This window comes from Eschrichtius robustus, chromosome 3 (genome assembly GCF_028021215.1).
Source record: "Eschrichtius robustus isolate mEscRob2 chromosome 3, mEscRob2.pri, whole genome shotgun sequence".
In the NCBI taxonomy this organism is placed as follows: Eukaryota; Metazoa; Chordata; class Mammalia; order Artiodactyla; family Eschrichtiidae; genus Eschrichtius; species Eschrichtius robustus.
In genome coordinates this window covers 58,239,979-58,256,974 of record NC_090826.1, presented here as the reverse complement: position 1 = coordinate 58,256,974, position 16,996 = coordinate 58,239,979, and the positions used below count along the sequence as shown (strand labels likewise).

Below are 16,996 nucleotides of genomic sequence, written 5' to 3'. Positions count from 1 at the left end.
AAGTTGACACAGTAAAGCTCACAGGATGAATATCCTGTAATCAAAGTGATCCAGTGAAAGCAATGTGATTTCTAGAATACCACAAAACCCCTCAAAAACCTTTGCTTGACCTACTTAAATAGGAAGTTCTGTTTGCTAAGAGTGCAGAGCCTGAGAACACAGGGGTTCTTGAATCCAGGGGTTTGAGTACACCCTTACATGGTAGTTACAATTTCACGCTCATAACCAGAGGTCTATGTAAGAAGTTCCAACTCACAAAGTAAATAAGTGGAAAGGGTGATCTTTCTAAGCAGCCATCAGCAAAAAGTATAAGTGCTTCTAATATGCTGTCCTAGAAGGGGAGAAAAGGCCATTCCCTGGCCCTAAACATCACCTGGTGGTTGTGTTTGAGGGCAGAGGGCCTCAGGCAACACAGGGAGAGCGGTTGGCAATAACCTGTCACCCAAACTGCAACAGAGGGAAGGAGGCGTACTTCTTTTGCCTCCTTTCTTACTCTGGCTTTAATTAAAAACTAACCTTTCCACACAACTGTGAAAGTTACTCATTTGCCCTCTAAAGAAATATTCTCTCAACACCCCACCACACCCCCAAAGAATAAATAGGAAAGTATTTAAGCATGAAGGGTTATTTCTGTTTCCTGAGGATGTGGACAAGCTAAGAAGTCCTTAGATATCAGATAAGATGTCTACTTATGGTTTCAATTCCTACAATTTAGGGCAAGTTTAGCATGTTAGTATTATCTTAAGGCATAAGTTTTTTCTTTGACTCCAAAACCTACTAATTTCCTTCCTTAGTTCACCTCTACCACTTCCCATGGCTCTTCTCTCTTGAAAATCATAGAGATCAGGAGCCCAGCAGGACGATAGCCTTACTTGAGAACAAGGAAGCCTCCTGCTTCTCAGACATCCCCTCAAGGGGCAGGTAGAGGTGGCCAGGTGGGCTTGCTCTGTCTAGCTGAGGACTGGAGATGAGGAAGAAATCAGATTTGATTCTCAAAAGTATGGAGAAAGGGAGCATGACAAAGACCCAAAGCCCTCTATCTTTCACTGAAAATGGGCCCAGATGCTGTAGGGAATGAACCTCTGGGTTAAAACTGTGCTGAACTTACTGATTTTTCCTTCATAATAGTAGAACCAAGAATTAAATATATAATTATACAAGCCAGCCCATATTACTATAGTAACTTAAACACCTTCAGAATACCATGAACACAAATTGAACTTACCAAATATTTAAAAAATTAACTTAATTAATTTTTTTCTTAATAATTATAATAACAAACACAATTATTCACAATTGGGGCAGTGACATTAGGAGCAGGGAATTGTATCAGAATCTCCCCATGTTTTATCAAAAGGACGCATTTAAAAGGGTTTAGGCACATTAATGTTGTAGTTTAAAGTGTATAATATGCTTTCAAATAAATTATTGAAATTTGATGCTTACGATAGCCAATATAATTAGCCTCATTTTACAGACATGAAATTGAGGCTCAGACTAGTTAAGCAACTTGCCCGAGGTCACACAGCTGGTAAGAAGTATAGCAGGGACACAAAGCTAATGTTGCAAATGTGTTTTTCCTTCCTAAATCTTAGCCTCAAAATTTTTCAATGGAATCTGCTTCAAGGTTGATATTATTGAATAGTTTGGAAAACAATGTTAAGTAAAAAACAGATGAAAAGAGCAACAGTGAAAATCTGAGGATGCTGCCCTTCATATATGCTGTGCTTGGCCAGACTAGTGTTGAAAAATTATTTTTTGAATGCATTGGCATACAAACATTTAAAGTTTGTAGAGTTCACATTGAAAATTTACACTTCTGTCTTCTTTTGAAGTGTCCAAAGATCTAGGGACACTGGGTCCTCATAGATGCTGAAGCTGGGCAGTGGCTGAGCCCAGTAGACCATCTCTGTGCTTTCCTCTCTGCACGGATCCCACCAGCCTCCTTAACTCACACATTTCACCAACCTGGCCCCTGGAGACATTTGAATTTGCAACTCCTACATTAAACTAATAGAAGAAGTGAACTATATTAATTTGCCTCTATTTTTAGACAAGATTGGTAATTACCAGTTAATTGTTAGACTAACTTTCATTTGGATTTTGAATGCACCTCAACACTTACATCCAGAAGAAATGTCTTTTCCACATATCAGTGTCTCTTGAAAATATCCGGGACATTCAGCAGTACAGTATATAAAGGCTTGTGGCTCCAGAAAGTTGTTATACCAAAGGCGAGCCGTTGTTTTATTAATTCTTGTGATTTGAAATCTTTCTTTGATGCCATTTTTATAAAAATAAAGTTTCCTTGGTTGGCAGTTCTTAATTGCTGCTTGGCAATATATAGACATATTCATACCCATCTTAAAAATTGTGGCTGGTTCTACCCAGATGTGTCCAGAGCAGTTTATATTTGTAATTCCTGGAAAACAAATAGATAAAATTTAAAATTCCATGTAAAGCATTAAAACCAGAGATTCAGAAGAATGTGCTATTGCATTTAAAAATTTTTTTCGATTAATTGAATAATTTCCATTGGAAAAGAGTTTTAGGACTCAGAGTATCATTTGTTTAGTTTATCAAAGTGTGTTTTTACCATGTTCTATTGATGTTCGGCAGCATGACACAAGACTAGAGTCAGCTTTCAGCCTTTAAGTTTCTCTAGCTGTCTAAAGAGCAAATATGATTAGCTCTCCTATTTTAAAGGTGAGGACTGAGACATTGTGAGTCTACCTGATTTTTCAAAGGTAACATTAGGAATAAGAATTGGCACTGCAGAATCCAAGCCCCATTCACCAGCTACTCAGTCAATCTTTCATTCTTTTATAAAAGTTACTTTTAACAGAAAACTATGAGTTTAATGAGTAAAATCATACTCTTACTAATTGCGAAAATTTATTGCTTGACAACCACTTAAAATTCATCATTTTTAAGTTGAAAAGCAAGTTTCAAAACAACATATTTAATGGAGGCTCAATGTTAAAAATAACTAGATGAATGAATTAAAGAGAAATACACGAAGATATTAACAATGATAATCTCTGTGTTTTAGAGTAATTTTTTATTTTTAATTGTATATTTTGTGTTTTAAAAATTACATAATAACATTATTTTTATAACCAAAAGACAATAATTTAAAGTCATTTTCATAAACTTGAATGACAATGCAATGCAATATCAATTAAATTAAATTCACATCAAGGAAAATTTATTGTAGGCTTTTTCTGGAAATACCTGTATCAGAGTATCTTAAAACCTTATCAAAATAGTGATAATTAAAGGTCAGTTAAAAGTTCTTATCTTTGGGGGCTTCCCTGGTGGCGCAGTGGTTAAAAATCCGCCTGACAATGCAGGGGACACGGGTTCGAGTCATGGTCCGGGAAGATCCCACATGCCACGGAGCAACTAAGCCCGTGCGCCACAACTACTGAGCCTGTGCTCTAGAGCCCGAGAGCCACAACTACTGAAGCCCGCACACCTAGAGCCCGTGCTCTGCAACAATAGAAGCCACTGCAGTGAGAAGCCCGTGCACTGCAATGAAGAGTAGCCCCCGCTCGCCGCAACTAGAGAAAGCCCACATGCAGCGATGAAGACCCAACGCAGCCAAAAATAAATAAATAAATAAAATAAATTTATTAAAAAAAAAAAAAGTTCTTATCTTTGGAATTCAAAGCTTAAAGAATTAACTTTTTTATAATATAAACGTAATTGAATATGGCCATTTATGTAATGAACATTTACATATAAGTTATAAATATTTAAATGTTGAAGTAATGATAAAAATAATTCCATCATTATCAATAGGGAATTGAAGGCAAAGACATGAAAAGAAGTTTTAAGAAAGCATCTGACTGCTTTAAATAAGTTCAACAATTCAAGTTCAGACAAACTGCATCTTGAGCACCTTAAAAAATATGTGAATACTTTCATGAAACCATTACAAGTAGTGTTTGAGGATACACAGAAAATATCAAAAATGTCAGAAGACTTCAGATTTGGACAAATATTCTCCTGGTTTTCAAAAGTGGAATGAAGAAGAACCCCAGAAACACTGGACCACTGAGCTTCACAACATTCAAGAATGAATTAGTAAGTTGATAATTTTTCAGTACATAGAAAAAAATCAGTAATTGGCAGGAATCAACATGGATTATATAAGAATAAGTCATATGAAAAATTGTCAATTTCTCTTTTTTAATATGTTAAAATAAGTCATATAAAACATTAATTTCTTTTTTTTAGATTGGTCAGAGGAATGCTAAACATAGTATATTTTTTATTCAGCAAAGCTATTAAAAAGGGGTAAAATATTGTTCTAGTAGAAAACGTGGAAAAGATAGTCTGGATGATATTAAAAATATTCATAGCAGATTGAACAATAATATATAAAATAATTTTTAATGGACAGCTGGTAGGTCTCTATTGCCACATGACACGGGCTTGTCTTATTTCTCTATGCTTTATATTAATCACTTGGATATATAAACAGAAGTCCTACTTATCATTTGCATATTTCCAGAAGCTGGAAAAAGTAGCTGGTGTCTTATTTTTACTAAATCTTCTTGGATAGCTGTTGGTCTGACTCTGGAAGTGTCCAATATCCTGCTGGAAGGATTCTAGTTCTCGAGGTGGGACTACTTCTATATCTCTAATATAATGTGTCCCAACCTACAGAAGACAGTTTTGCTTTTGTCACTATTCTGAGTAACTTGCATGATTTGCAAAGCTTCCTTCAAGGTCTAGAACCCTGCCTTGGTGTTGCTTATCTCCTAGTAAATGAATCCCTGTCACCTGCCCAGGATGCTATGCAGAAACTCTCAAATGCTGATGGCTGCCCTGCCTGAACTTCTGATGATCTCCCTCCTGGACTCCTAAAATCTGTGTGTGCCTTTGTCATAATGCCAGATGTTTATGTGAATTACAAAATAGGAATAATAATAGCACATAATACTACTGCACAAAGGAATACAAGGCTTAGCACAGCACCTGACATGCGGTAACCGTCAATAAATGGTTTGTGGAATTGAATTAAGTTGAAATGTTTGATGAGTTATCGTATAAGTTAAATTTGTTCAAAGATAGAATATGCCAACTCAAAATAATAAGCTCTTTCGTGGAAATGTTGGTATAAGAATTAGACGTCTGTCTGTTAGGATGCTTGATAAATGAATACTGCATTAGGAGGCAGGTTGGACTTTATTTCATTCCACATGATTTTATGTGCATATAATTTTTTTGAATATAATAAGTTTTTATTCTTCAGAGATCCTAGCATAATGCCATGAACATCATAAACACTCAATATTTTATCTGAATAAAAAATAGCAATGGGTACTCAAAATACTGTACCTCCATGACACCAATTGAAGAAGATGTAAAGAGCTATTGCCACGTCCCATTGAATTGTGACCTGATTCATGCCTGAAAGCAGGAAAAAGCTCTTTGTCGCCCTCTAGAAAAAATATGAAAAATGTTTAAATTGTAATATTTTAATAAAATAACAATAAAATACTAAAAGGATAACACTTTTTCTAACAGTTGTTTTTGATGAGAATCTTTAATTAGGAAGAAAAAAAGGAAGGAAAGAAGGAAGGAAGGGGGAGGTGAAGGAAACAGGGCAAAGACGAGTTACTGGAGTGTGAGGAGGTATAATACAGGTGGAGGAGTAAAGCAAAAGTATGGAATTTTATACCCTCCAAAAATCTCTATGAATTACCTTAGTAGGACATTTTGACCCTTGATAAAATATAATTCCTCCTAATCTTGTCTCTCTCATCAGAAATCTCTTTCTGCTCTAACTCCTGGTGCTCCGTTCTTTTCCTGACCAGGATTACATGCCTATCAAGCTCCAGAAATATTAGTCTTTGATAAGTAAAACTCAGGAAAAGCCAAAAATGTCAGAACTTCCAGAAAAAAAAGCATTCAAAATGAAGAAAGAGAAAGTGAGACAAAGGCTTATGTGCTATCACCAGTTAAATCTACAGAAAGCCCTTTTATCTGTAGAGAGTTCAAAAGAAATACCTTATAGAAATTCCAAACAATATTGCCATTAGTTTACAACTGGAGTTACATTATTCAGTTAATCAGTTACCTGCATTATTGAATAAATTATTCAATAATCAACATTATTCAGTTATTTTTATCTCTTTACTAAAATCTGAGCCTTTCATATAAAACAACAAAACTCATGACTGATCAAATAGCACAAGATATCTGATAACACTTTTAAAAACTGGGGTCCCCGTGACTTCTGAATATAAGGATCCCTTTCATAATTTGTTAACAATAATAGGTCTTCACTTTATAAATAATAGGCAAAACAAGCCCTAAAATATTCCTAGTTAGGAGTTAACTACTCACTTAATAGAATATATACAATAATATTATTCAAAGTGATGTGATAGACAATATTACAGATTCAACTTCCATCAGTAACCACTGTATGAAATACCACAAGAACTTATAAGAGAAGACAACTTGGCCCATGTATTTCCAAAAGAAAATATAGCTGTTTTTGAGTATTTAGATGATCGTTGTCTCTTTACCTTTCAACCTGTTTGAAGCACATAATTCCACTTCAGAGCCAGGCTGTCTCCTGTGTCACATCTTCTTTCCTCACTGCCTGCCTGTCAACGATCACTTCAGGTTTTCAGTGATGAGGCAAATGGAAATGTCAGCAAAGCGCCGACCTACATTTCAGATTCTCAAAGAGGAACTCAAACCGTCCAATTCAAAATGACTGGCTCTTATGTCACTATTTGGGAAAACCCAGATAACTGAAAGTGAACTGCTTTGTCAGTGCTTTTTTTCCCTCAATTTAAAATAATCTGTCTCATCCAAGAAGTAGAACACATATATATGCTTTATCTATCAAAATCTTTGACACCAAAGATATGATGCTTAGTTTTCATTTGCAACCAACATTGATATCCATTATAAACCCATTTCTTAAGAAAAGAAAGTTTAAATGCTACTGTTGACCATTCATTTATTTAACAAGCATTTTTGAGCATTTAATATGTGCCAGGTATTGTTCGGGGTATTAAAGATATAATGGTGATTAATCACAGAACATCTGCTTTATTGTATTGTTTACATGATAAAATTACAGATTAGTGGCTTTGAACTATTGTTCATGGTTAAGCAGGATCTTACGACCAAATAAAAAATTATCAAATTATTTGGTTGGTTTATAGGAAACATCACCAGGAGACTTCTGCGACACACCTTTTCTTGCCTCCTTATTTGTTCTACATGAATATCTTTTCACTCTATGTACTCGTTTATATTGTAAATGACAATTAATTTATTCATTTCCTCCACAGTGAATTTCTTGAAGTTAGAAACTCCATACTGTCTTTTTAATTTTTATATCTTTAGTACCTAGCACATTAGAATACTCTGGGGGAATATTTAAAACATTCCTATGCTCAAATTTATTGTACCCAATGAAATCAGAATTTCTGTGAGTGGATGTTTGTACATCGATATTTTTAAAAAGCCTCTCCTGGTAGTTATAAGGAACAGCCAGGGCTGAGGACCACTGGAATACAGGAATAAGAGTGTCTTTGACTATCAACTGGGTTTTAATCACCAGTAACAATTTTCTAAACTGTGAAGGAGAGGGTATGAGAGAACATTTCACATACCAAGAACAGAAGGTGCAAGTAAATTGTTTGGGACTGGCAGGTTGTTTCTCCAGGTTGAAGGGAAAAGGATTTGAGCTGGAAAATTAGGTCAGTGGCAGAATGTCATGGGCTTTGTATTTCTGTGTATTCCTGTCCGTCCTCCCATTCACCGAGGTGCACATCGCCACCTGGCCGTTGCTTGTCAGGCTACACAGCTGAAAAAAAACCAAAACAACAACAAAAAAACCCAACTTCCTTTATCAGAAAGTGTCAGAGATAGCAAAGATTGTTAGGCAGAGAAATACATAATCAAGTTGGATTTTTAGAAAGATAATTCTAATTCCTGTGTGGAGAATTGAATGAGGGCGAGAGTCCAGTTAGGAGGCTATGGAAAACCAAAGTCTGATGAAGGCCTAAGGCAAAGCAAAGGCAGTGAGAACTGAGAGGAGGAAACACACCTGAGAGCTCTGTGGAGGCTGATTCAACAGCTGTGCAGTGAACAACCGGTGAGTGGGGCTAAGAATTTGGGAGCTTAAGGATTGACTCTGTGGCTACTTTTGCTGACTCAGCAGATAACAGCATTAACTGAGCACACAAAAGGAGGAGTGAGGGTGGGGAAGTAATGAATTTGGTTCTGATCATGGTGATTTGGAGGAGCTTACAGCATGTTCAGAGAAGACTGTCTGGTAGGATGTTGGAGACATGGGTAAACTTGAGAGAGAAGTTTGAGCTGAAGATCTAAATGTAGAAGATTTCAGCATGTCCATAGTATTAAAAGTAAGATTAGAATAAGAGAACTCAAAGAGAACATCCAGGGAGCTAAGGGAAGGGAGTAGGTGGCCAGAACCAAAAATCTTGACCAAAGGACAGAAGAAGAGATATGAGAAGAAGTGTGTGACTAGTGTCAAATTGTCACAGATTAAATATGATAGGAACTAACAGTGTTGCATTTGACAAAAGTCTGTCTTCCCTGAGAATAGTTTCAGAAAAGAAATGGAGGCAGAAGGGAGATTGAAATGAATTAGAATAGAAAATAAAGGAGAGGACATCATCTAATCTTTCAGGAATTTAGACAGTGGAGATGAGATTGATGGACAGCTCAGTGCAAATCAGGATTCATTTATTTGTTTTAATGGGGGCTGGTGGTACTTCTTAACCATCTTTTCAAAGATATTTGCCATGCATATCTCTTTTTTGGTGAACAGTCTGTTCAAATCTTTTGTCCATTTTTATTGGTTTATTATGTTTCTTATTACTGAGTTTTGAGAGTTCTGTATGTGGTTTGGAAACTAGTTCTTTATCAGACATACGTTTCACAAATATTTTGTCCTAGTCTGTACCTTATCTTTTCATTTTCTTACCAACATCTTTTGAAAGAAGTTTTTAATTTTGATTAAGTCCAATTCATTAATTATTCTAGTGATTCTTTCTTTTGTTTCTTTGTCCTGTGAGTCTCTGCTTACAATTTTATCGATGGATCAATACGTAATATTGCTTTATGTGTGTTTCTGTTTAAAGACAGTTTATATTGTTGACTCATTAACATTGAACTTAGGGCCAACAGCCCTATAATTCATATCTGAACAAAGCTTACGTAACACGGGTGTTCTTTGTAGTGTACATTGCAGACTTCTTACACTTAAGAGCACTAGACAATACTACAGGACTATACTTGGGGGCCATGTTAAACCACAAAATCACCAAAAAAAAAAGCACAGAATGTGAAAAATGTAGCACTAAATAGACTTGAGAAAGAACACTTGATTACAGTATCATGCCGAAACAAGTTTCTCAGCTGGGAACTTGCACATTGTGTGACTCAAATCTTTCGCCACTCTGTAAATCTCAGCAAATGACTGACAAAGTGCGGCAAATGTTGACTTTGGGGTTACAAATAAATTTTAGTTAGTAAAAAAATTCACAAATACAGAATTGGAATGATGAGGATCGACTATATAAAATCTTGTATGTAAATGGTTTGACTTCACTTGCTAATCAGAAAGCGTCAAAACCCATTGTCTTGGCTTTCTTTCCACAGACAGGGTTGCCATCTGGGTACCCTGGGACAGTCCAATTTAAACTTGTCCCAAGGTAATTACACATAACACTCCATTTTACTTTCAAAATTATTCCATTTTGGAAGATATCTTGTCACCATCTTACAAGCCTGCAAGTAATAAACCTTGTTTATTTTCTAAAAGTCACACAATTTCAAGTTTTTCTCTAGCATTTGGTAAAAGTTTGGAATGGTTGTTGGCTGAGGGGATGAAAAGGGTGATTGAGTGTAAAATGCATGATCTTGAAAATATATCATATTAAATTAGTAAGTATATTTTGAGTTAACACATCACAGGGTAAATACATTTAATGCAACATTTAGCTTTTTTCCAACTTAAAAAAAAAATCCACTTTAGGGAACTTCAGAACAGAAGAAAACAGCTAGAACTGTAGTCCTTATGCAATTGTGCTTTTCTATAAATTTACCTGCCTATTGTGGGTTGAAAATATCTCCAGTTTCCCTGTCCGGTGGCAACATTGTCATAAACCAACTGACTACTAGAAGGAACTCCTTGAAGTGGATTGGTTAGGATCTTCCAGTTTAAGAAGTATAGCTGGACCAAGACCTGGAATGTTAAACTGTTGCCTAGCAACATTGGTATAGCATTGGGGAGGAGACCTAGAGGGATCTATCTTGCCTCAGAACTCAGATGCCCTATATGGGTGGGAATGAGAAGAACAAGGAATGGACTGTTGATCCCTGAAATGGGAATTTAGTGACTCCCTGACTCTGAATAGAGGTGGAAAACCTACCACCTCTATATAGGGAGATGATATGGCAGCCCCAGCATTTTTAAATAGGCCTGGCTTAGGGCAGATAATCTGGTTAGAGAGGAGGACTAGGGAACTCTTGAATTTGTGCTTGCATAGCAGGTACACTATTTCTACTTTGATTACTGCGTTTCTTTGAAGTGGCTTTAGTAGGGGAGAATGTCTGAATATTATCATGTGTAAAGCTCCTAAGCCATCCCTTTGAAGGTACCACTAAATATGCAAATCCCATTAAGTAGACCTGATTTGGGAGGCTTAAAGTTTTGTGCCATAGTAATCTAGCAATTCTGTATGGAAAAAGAAAATCAATATTGTGGAAGGGTGGGGAGACTGATGGGTGTTTGGATGAATTGTTTTTTGAAGGAGAGAAGGTGACAACGGCTACCCATAGAGGCCAGAGGAAGTCCCCTAATATATGGATATGCTCAGGGCAGACATTTGTACATATCTGCACAATTCTTGGTAGCTAGGATACAGTGGTACAGCCCAGTCTCTCTCTACACCGTGTAAAACAGGTGTCTCCATTTGAGAGGGCTTGCTGTACTACAATGACTAAAGTGTGCCTGGATCCCTCCTCACTCCCTGCCAGGGGCAAGACATGTATCCACTCTCCTCCTTGGGCAGTCACAAATCGAACCAAGATGACAGAAGAGGGCCTTTAGAAACTGCAGCACAAAGATAAGACAGAGGGCTTCTTTTCCCTTAGGCAAATAACAGCAGTTATGCTTTGAAACAATTCCCCAATTCATAGTGGAATAATAGTCTAATTGTTTAATAGACGTTTGGCTAGGAAAGTGGCTTCCTCCTCCCAATTTCTTCTTTAAACATTCAAAAGAGAGGCAACTGCATGGGTGGGCCCCCCAAAATTTAGGATGAGAGAAGAAAAGCCCACTCTGACTGTGGATGGACTCGTGCAGGGGCAGTGAGCCACTCCTCAGGTCTATTTAAGGTGGTTTCTGTATATACTGCAATAAGGGGCTTGAGCCTGGAGTAAAGAACCATTTTGCACTCTTCAATATACTGACGTTTGCATGTGCAATTGAAGACTTATTTGGATAATTGACTGTGTCACCCTGCCCTTCTGTTGTTACAGGCCAAATAAAGGGGCCTTAAGTGCCTTCTGTGCACCAGCATAGACTGGCTAAGTGTTGTGACTACAGAAGAGGATGTTAGTGGCTTTCAAGGACCCTGAAGTAGGAAAGAAGATTGTATTTAAAAATTACAATAAAAAAATAAAATGCTAATAGAAAGATATGAAAACAGGGGATCAGAGAGGAATATACAGGAGCCTCAGGTTCACACTTTTGCAAGCTTCAGCCCTGAATGCCAACTCCTGTAGGGCAAAGTTTACCTGATCTGGGTCAGTGACTCAGGCTTGGTTTCTTACCTGTTCCCTCCAGTTTCATCTCACTCTTGTGACTCTGAACTAGATTTTATGGTATCAAATAACTCTGGTTTCTCTTCAGATCGTGTAAATCTTTTGCCTTTTTATGGTACCAGCATTCCTCTTTCAACTGCCTGTACTTCTACCCCATCATCCTCCAATGGGTGTGTACCACACCATATCACTTTGCTTCACCAACAGTGCCCAGCTCACTGTCTGGGCCTGCCCTACTTTTCAAAACTCACAACTGAGTAATTAAGAAAAGTACAATTTCAGTTCCACAGTCTTAAGAATGTAACAGACAGTATTATTCATTTCAGAAAACTTTTTGTCAAAAATGTTGAACTTATTTTTGTAACTTCATGGCCTTGAAGTTATAATTTTCTTGACGATACTTTTACCTGGAAAAACTCATTCTTCTAATATGCCAGATAAAAGAGGTGTCACTTTATTAATTTTCTCAACTACTGAATTAATAATCCCATTGTTCATAAAGAGTTATGTAGACACTTTGAAGAGAAATAAATACCATAAATCTTTTGACTCATCCAAAGGACCCTACATGTACCCTACATGCATCTGCTCAATATTTCTCAGTATCAAATGCCTTATGGCTCATTCAGCTCTTATCAGAGGAGTGGGTGCTACTGGCTGAATCATCACCATTTCCTGTGAGGTGTGCATTAAAGGTCAACTTTATCTTATTTCCTGTGAGCTTCTTAGAGACTTAAGAATGCTCAGAAGTGGAGGTGAACTCAAAACCTTCAGTGTACAACTGTAGCTCTTGGAGACTTCATGCATACTCCTAAGGAGATCAGTTTCCAGATTTCCAACTTCCTAATGTGCACTTTCCTACATTTGATTTCTCTGAGAATGAGCCTGGGTTCGCAGTAGTCATTCTTTCGCTTCTTCAAGGATGGTATCCCTCCATCCCAAATCTCAGTGTTGTGCATGACCCTGGGTATAATTAGCTCCAGGGTACCAAACAAACAGAGAAATGGAGATACTGGTTTCAGGGAGAACTCTTCTGATTACTAATCAGGGCATGTTAAACTCATAAGGCTTCTAATCTTTTCCTGCATTGTATACATTTTTTAGAAAAGTGAAGCTTACTAAAATACTTGTATTTCAGCCCATGTTGATGTACTCTGAATTTTAGCCAATTTGGGGATATTTGGGCCCATTTTGGAATAGTCTGAATGCTGAGCATCAGAAGTAATATGGGGGACTTATGGTTATCCTCTTAAATGTAAATGAGATTTTTGATGGACTGTCATATTTTTTCTAGACACATTGGATAAAATTCATGTGTAACTACCTTATCAACAAAGTACAGCAAATCTGAAAGAAATCAAGTAAAATTTTAAAGGTTTTGTTATCAAACTATATCATGGCATATTTGTCCCCATTACAGCCTTATCTCACTTATTTCATCTTATAAAACATTCAATAATTTCTATTTAAAAGGAAGTAAACTTTTTTAGACTTATGTTTAATATTTTAGACATTAATTTAAAAATATGCAATAGGATACCTAATTTTTAAAGTTTATTTTAAGGGTGTTTAAGGAAAACATTTGGAAGACCACTGTACTAGTGTTCACCTATACTAGCCAAACAAAATCCGTATGTGGAAAAAATACACCAAAATATTAATAGTGGTTTCTTTGGATTATGGAATTATGGTTACTTTTTCTTCCTTTTGCTTTTCTATAACTTCCTATTTTTTAGGATGAGTATATTGTATATGATGATTTAAAAACATTTAAAAAATACTAAACACATTAAGGACGGGAAGTCTTTAAAGGGAGGGATATAAAGAGGAGATTACTTCCTAGTCGATTCTAAAATATGAGGCAGCTGGAGGGAATTATTGATATGTCTACTGATGTACACATTTATTTATGCAAGTTCAACTCTAAGTGGAGGGGGGGAAGAGTTTTTATCCCATTAAATTCTCCTTCATTCTTCTACCATCTTCTTTAAAAGAGACCTTAAGTCTTTAGTGACTCAAAGAAAAGGCCATACCAGAAATGCAATAATAATACATATTTTTTAAATTGAGGTATAATTGACAAATAAAATTGTATTCAATATATATTTAAAATGTACAATGTGATGATTTGGTATATGTATACATATGTTAAATGATTACCACAATCAAGATAATCAGTGCATTCATCACCTCACATAGTTACTCTTTTTCTTTCTTTCTCTCTCTTTTTTTTTTTTTTTTGTGAGAACACTTCAGATCTACTCTCTTAGCAAGTATACGATATGGTATTATGAACTATATTCACCATGCTGTATGTTAGATCCTCAGAACTTATTCATCTTATAAATAAAGTTTGCACCCCTGGATCAACATCTCCCTATTTCCCCCACCCCACAGCCTCTGGGAACTACCATTCTACTCTCTGTTTCTATGAGTTGCACTTTTTATTTTTTTTAGATTCCTCATATAAGTGATACCAAATAGTATTTGTCTTTCTCTGTCTTGTGTATTTCATTTTGTGTCCTCCAAATTCATCCATGTTGTTGCAAATGGCAGGATTCCTTTCCTTCTCGTGGCTGAATAATATTCCATTGTATATATACATCACATCTTTTTATCCATTCATCTTGTCAGACACTTAGGTTGTTTCCATAGCTTGGTTATTGCGTATATTGTGTATAAAGGCAATGAACATGGGTGTGCAGATATCTCTTTGGATACTGATTTCAGTTCCTTCAGATATATACCCAGGAGTGGGATTGTTGGATCATATGGTAGTTCAATTTTTAATTTTTTAAGGAACCTCTATACTATCTCCAATAATGGCTGTACCATTTTACATTCCCACCGACAGTGTAGAAGTGTTCGCTTTTCTCCACATCTTCCCCAACATTTGTTATCTCTTGTCTTTTTGATAAAAAAGTCATTCTAACAAGTGTTAGTTTTTATGTGAATTTCCCTCATGATTAGTGATGTTGAGCACCTTCTCTGTTACCAGTTGGCCATTTGTGTATCTTTTTTGGAAAAATGTCTATTCAGTTCCTCTGCCCATTTTTTAATCAGATTGTTTTTCTGCTATTGAGTTGTATGTTCCTTATATATTTTATTTTATTTTATTTAATTAATTAATTTTTTAAAAAAATTTTTGGCTGTGTTGGGTCTTCGTTTCTGTGCAAGGGCTTTCTCTAGTTGCGGCGAGCGGGGGCCACTCTTCATCGCGGTGCGCGGGCCTCTCACTATCACGGCCTCTCTTGTTGCGGAGCACAGGCTCCAGGCGCGCAGGCTCAGTAGTTGTGGCTCACGGGCCCAGTTGCTCCGCGGCATGTGGGATCTTCCCAGACCAGGGCTCGAACCCACGTCCCCTGCACTGGCAGGCAGATTCTCAACCACTGCACCACCAGGGAAGCCCTCCTTATATATTTTAGATATTAACCCCTTATCAGATATATAGTTTGCAGTTATTTTCTCTCATTCTATAGGTTGCCTTTCCTTTGTGTTGATTGTTTTCTTTGCTGTGCAGAAGCTTTTCAGTTTGATGTAGTCCCACTTGCTTATTTTTGCTTTTGTTGTCTGGGCTTTTTGTGTCATATCCAAAAAATCATTGCCAAGACCAGTGTCAAGGAGCTTTTTCTCTGTGTTTTCTTCCAGGAGTTTTATGGGTTCAGGTCTTACATTTAAGTCTTTAATTAATTTCAAGTTAATTTTTTTGAATGATGTAAGATAGGGGTCTAATTTCATTCTTTTGCATGTGGAAATCCAGTTTTCTCAGCACCATTTATTGAAGAGACTATACTTTCCCCATTGTGTGTTCTTGGTGTCTTTGTCAAAAATTAGTTGACCATATATGCATAAGTTTATTTCTTTGCGGTGCAAAAGTTTATAAGTTTGATTAGGTCCCATTTTTTTATTTATTTATTTTTATTTCTATTGCTTTGGGAGACTAACCTAGGAATACATTGCTACAATTTATGTTAGAGAATGTTTTGCCTATATTGTCTTCTAGGAGTTTTATGGTGTCATGTCTTATATTTAAGTCTTTAAGCCATTTTGAGTTTATTTTTGTGTATGGTGTGAGGGAGTGTTCTAACTTCATTGATTAACATCAGGGTATCTTTTCACTCATATTTATATCTTCTTCAGTTTCTTTCATCAGTGTCTTATAGTTTTCAGTGTATAGATCTTTCACTTCTTTGGTTAAGTTTATTCTTAAATATTTTATTGTTTTTGATGCTATTTAAGTGGATTGTTTTCTTAATTTCACTTTCAGATATTTTGTTGTTAGTGTATAGAAATGCAACTGGTTTTTGTATTTTGATGTTGTATCCTGAAACTGTGCTGAATTCATTTATTAACTCTAGTTACTTTTTGGTGGAATCTTTAGGGTTACTCTATATATAAAATTGTGTCATCTGCAAACAGAGACAATTTCTTTTTCAATTTGGGTAGCTTTGATTTATTTTTCTTGCCTAATTGCGCTGGCTTGGACTTCCAGTACCATGTTGAATAGAAGTGATGGGAGTGGACATCCTTGTCTTATTCCTGATCTTAGAGGAAAAGCTTTTAGCTTTCCACTGTTGAGGATGATGTTATCTGTGGGATTGTCATATACGGCCTTTTTTATGTTGAGGTACATTCCTTCTATACCTAATTTATTGAGAGTTTTTACCATGAAAGGATGTTGAATTCTTGTCAAATGCTCTTTCTGCATCTATTGAGATGATCATATGATTCTTATCCTTCATTCTATTAATGTGTATCACATTCATTGATTTGAATATCAATAAATGGATGTTGAACCATCCTTGTATCCCAGGGATAAACACTGCTTGATCATGGTGTATGACCTTTTTAATGTGCTGTTGAATTTAGTTTGCTAGTATTTTATTGAGTATTTGTGCATATATGTTCATCAGGGATATTGACCTGTAATTTTCTTTTCTTATGGTCTTGTCTGGCTTTGTTATCATGGTAATGCTGGCCTTATAAAATGAGTTTGGAAATGTTCCTTCCGCTTCAATTTTTTGGAAGTTTGAGAAGGATTGGTGTTAACATTCTTAAAATGTTTGGTAGAATTCCCAAGTGAAGCCATCTTGTCTTGAACTTTTCTTTGTTAGATTTTAGATTACTGATTCAATCTCTTTAATAGTTATAGGTCTTCATA

General features: G+C 36.1%; 1 protein-coding gene across 1 annotated transcript in view; it reads right to left on the bottom strand.

Annotated features, from left to right (window-relative positions):
• The window catches only part of IL23R (interleukin 23 receptor), a 52,567-nt gene extending 47,148 nt beyond the window's left edge, over positions 1 to 5,419 (bottom strand). The window contains exons 1-2 of the mRNA XM_068538006.1: positions 5,350 to 5,419; positions 2,126 to 2,422 (exon numbers count right to left, since the gene is read on the bottom strand). Of these exons, the coding sequence (XP_068394107.1) occupies positions 2,126 to 2,422; positions 5,350 to 5,419 (367 nt within the window). The remainder of the gene's footprint in view (positions 1 to 2,125; positions 2,423 to 5,349) is intronic.
• Between the last annotated feature and the right edge of the window lie 11,577 nt (positions 5,420 to 16,996).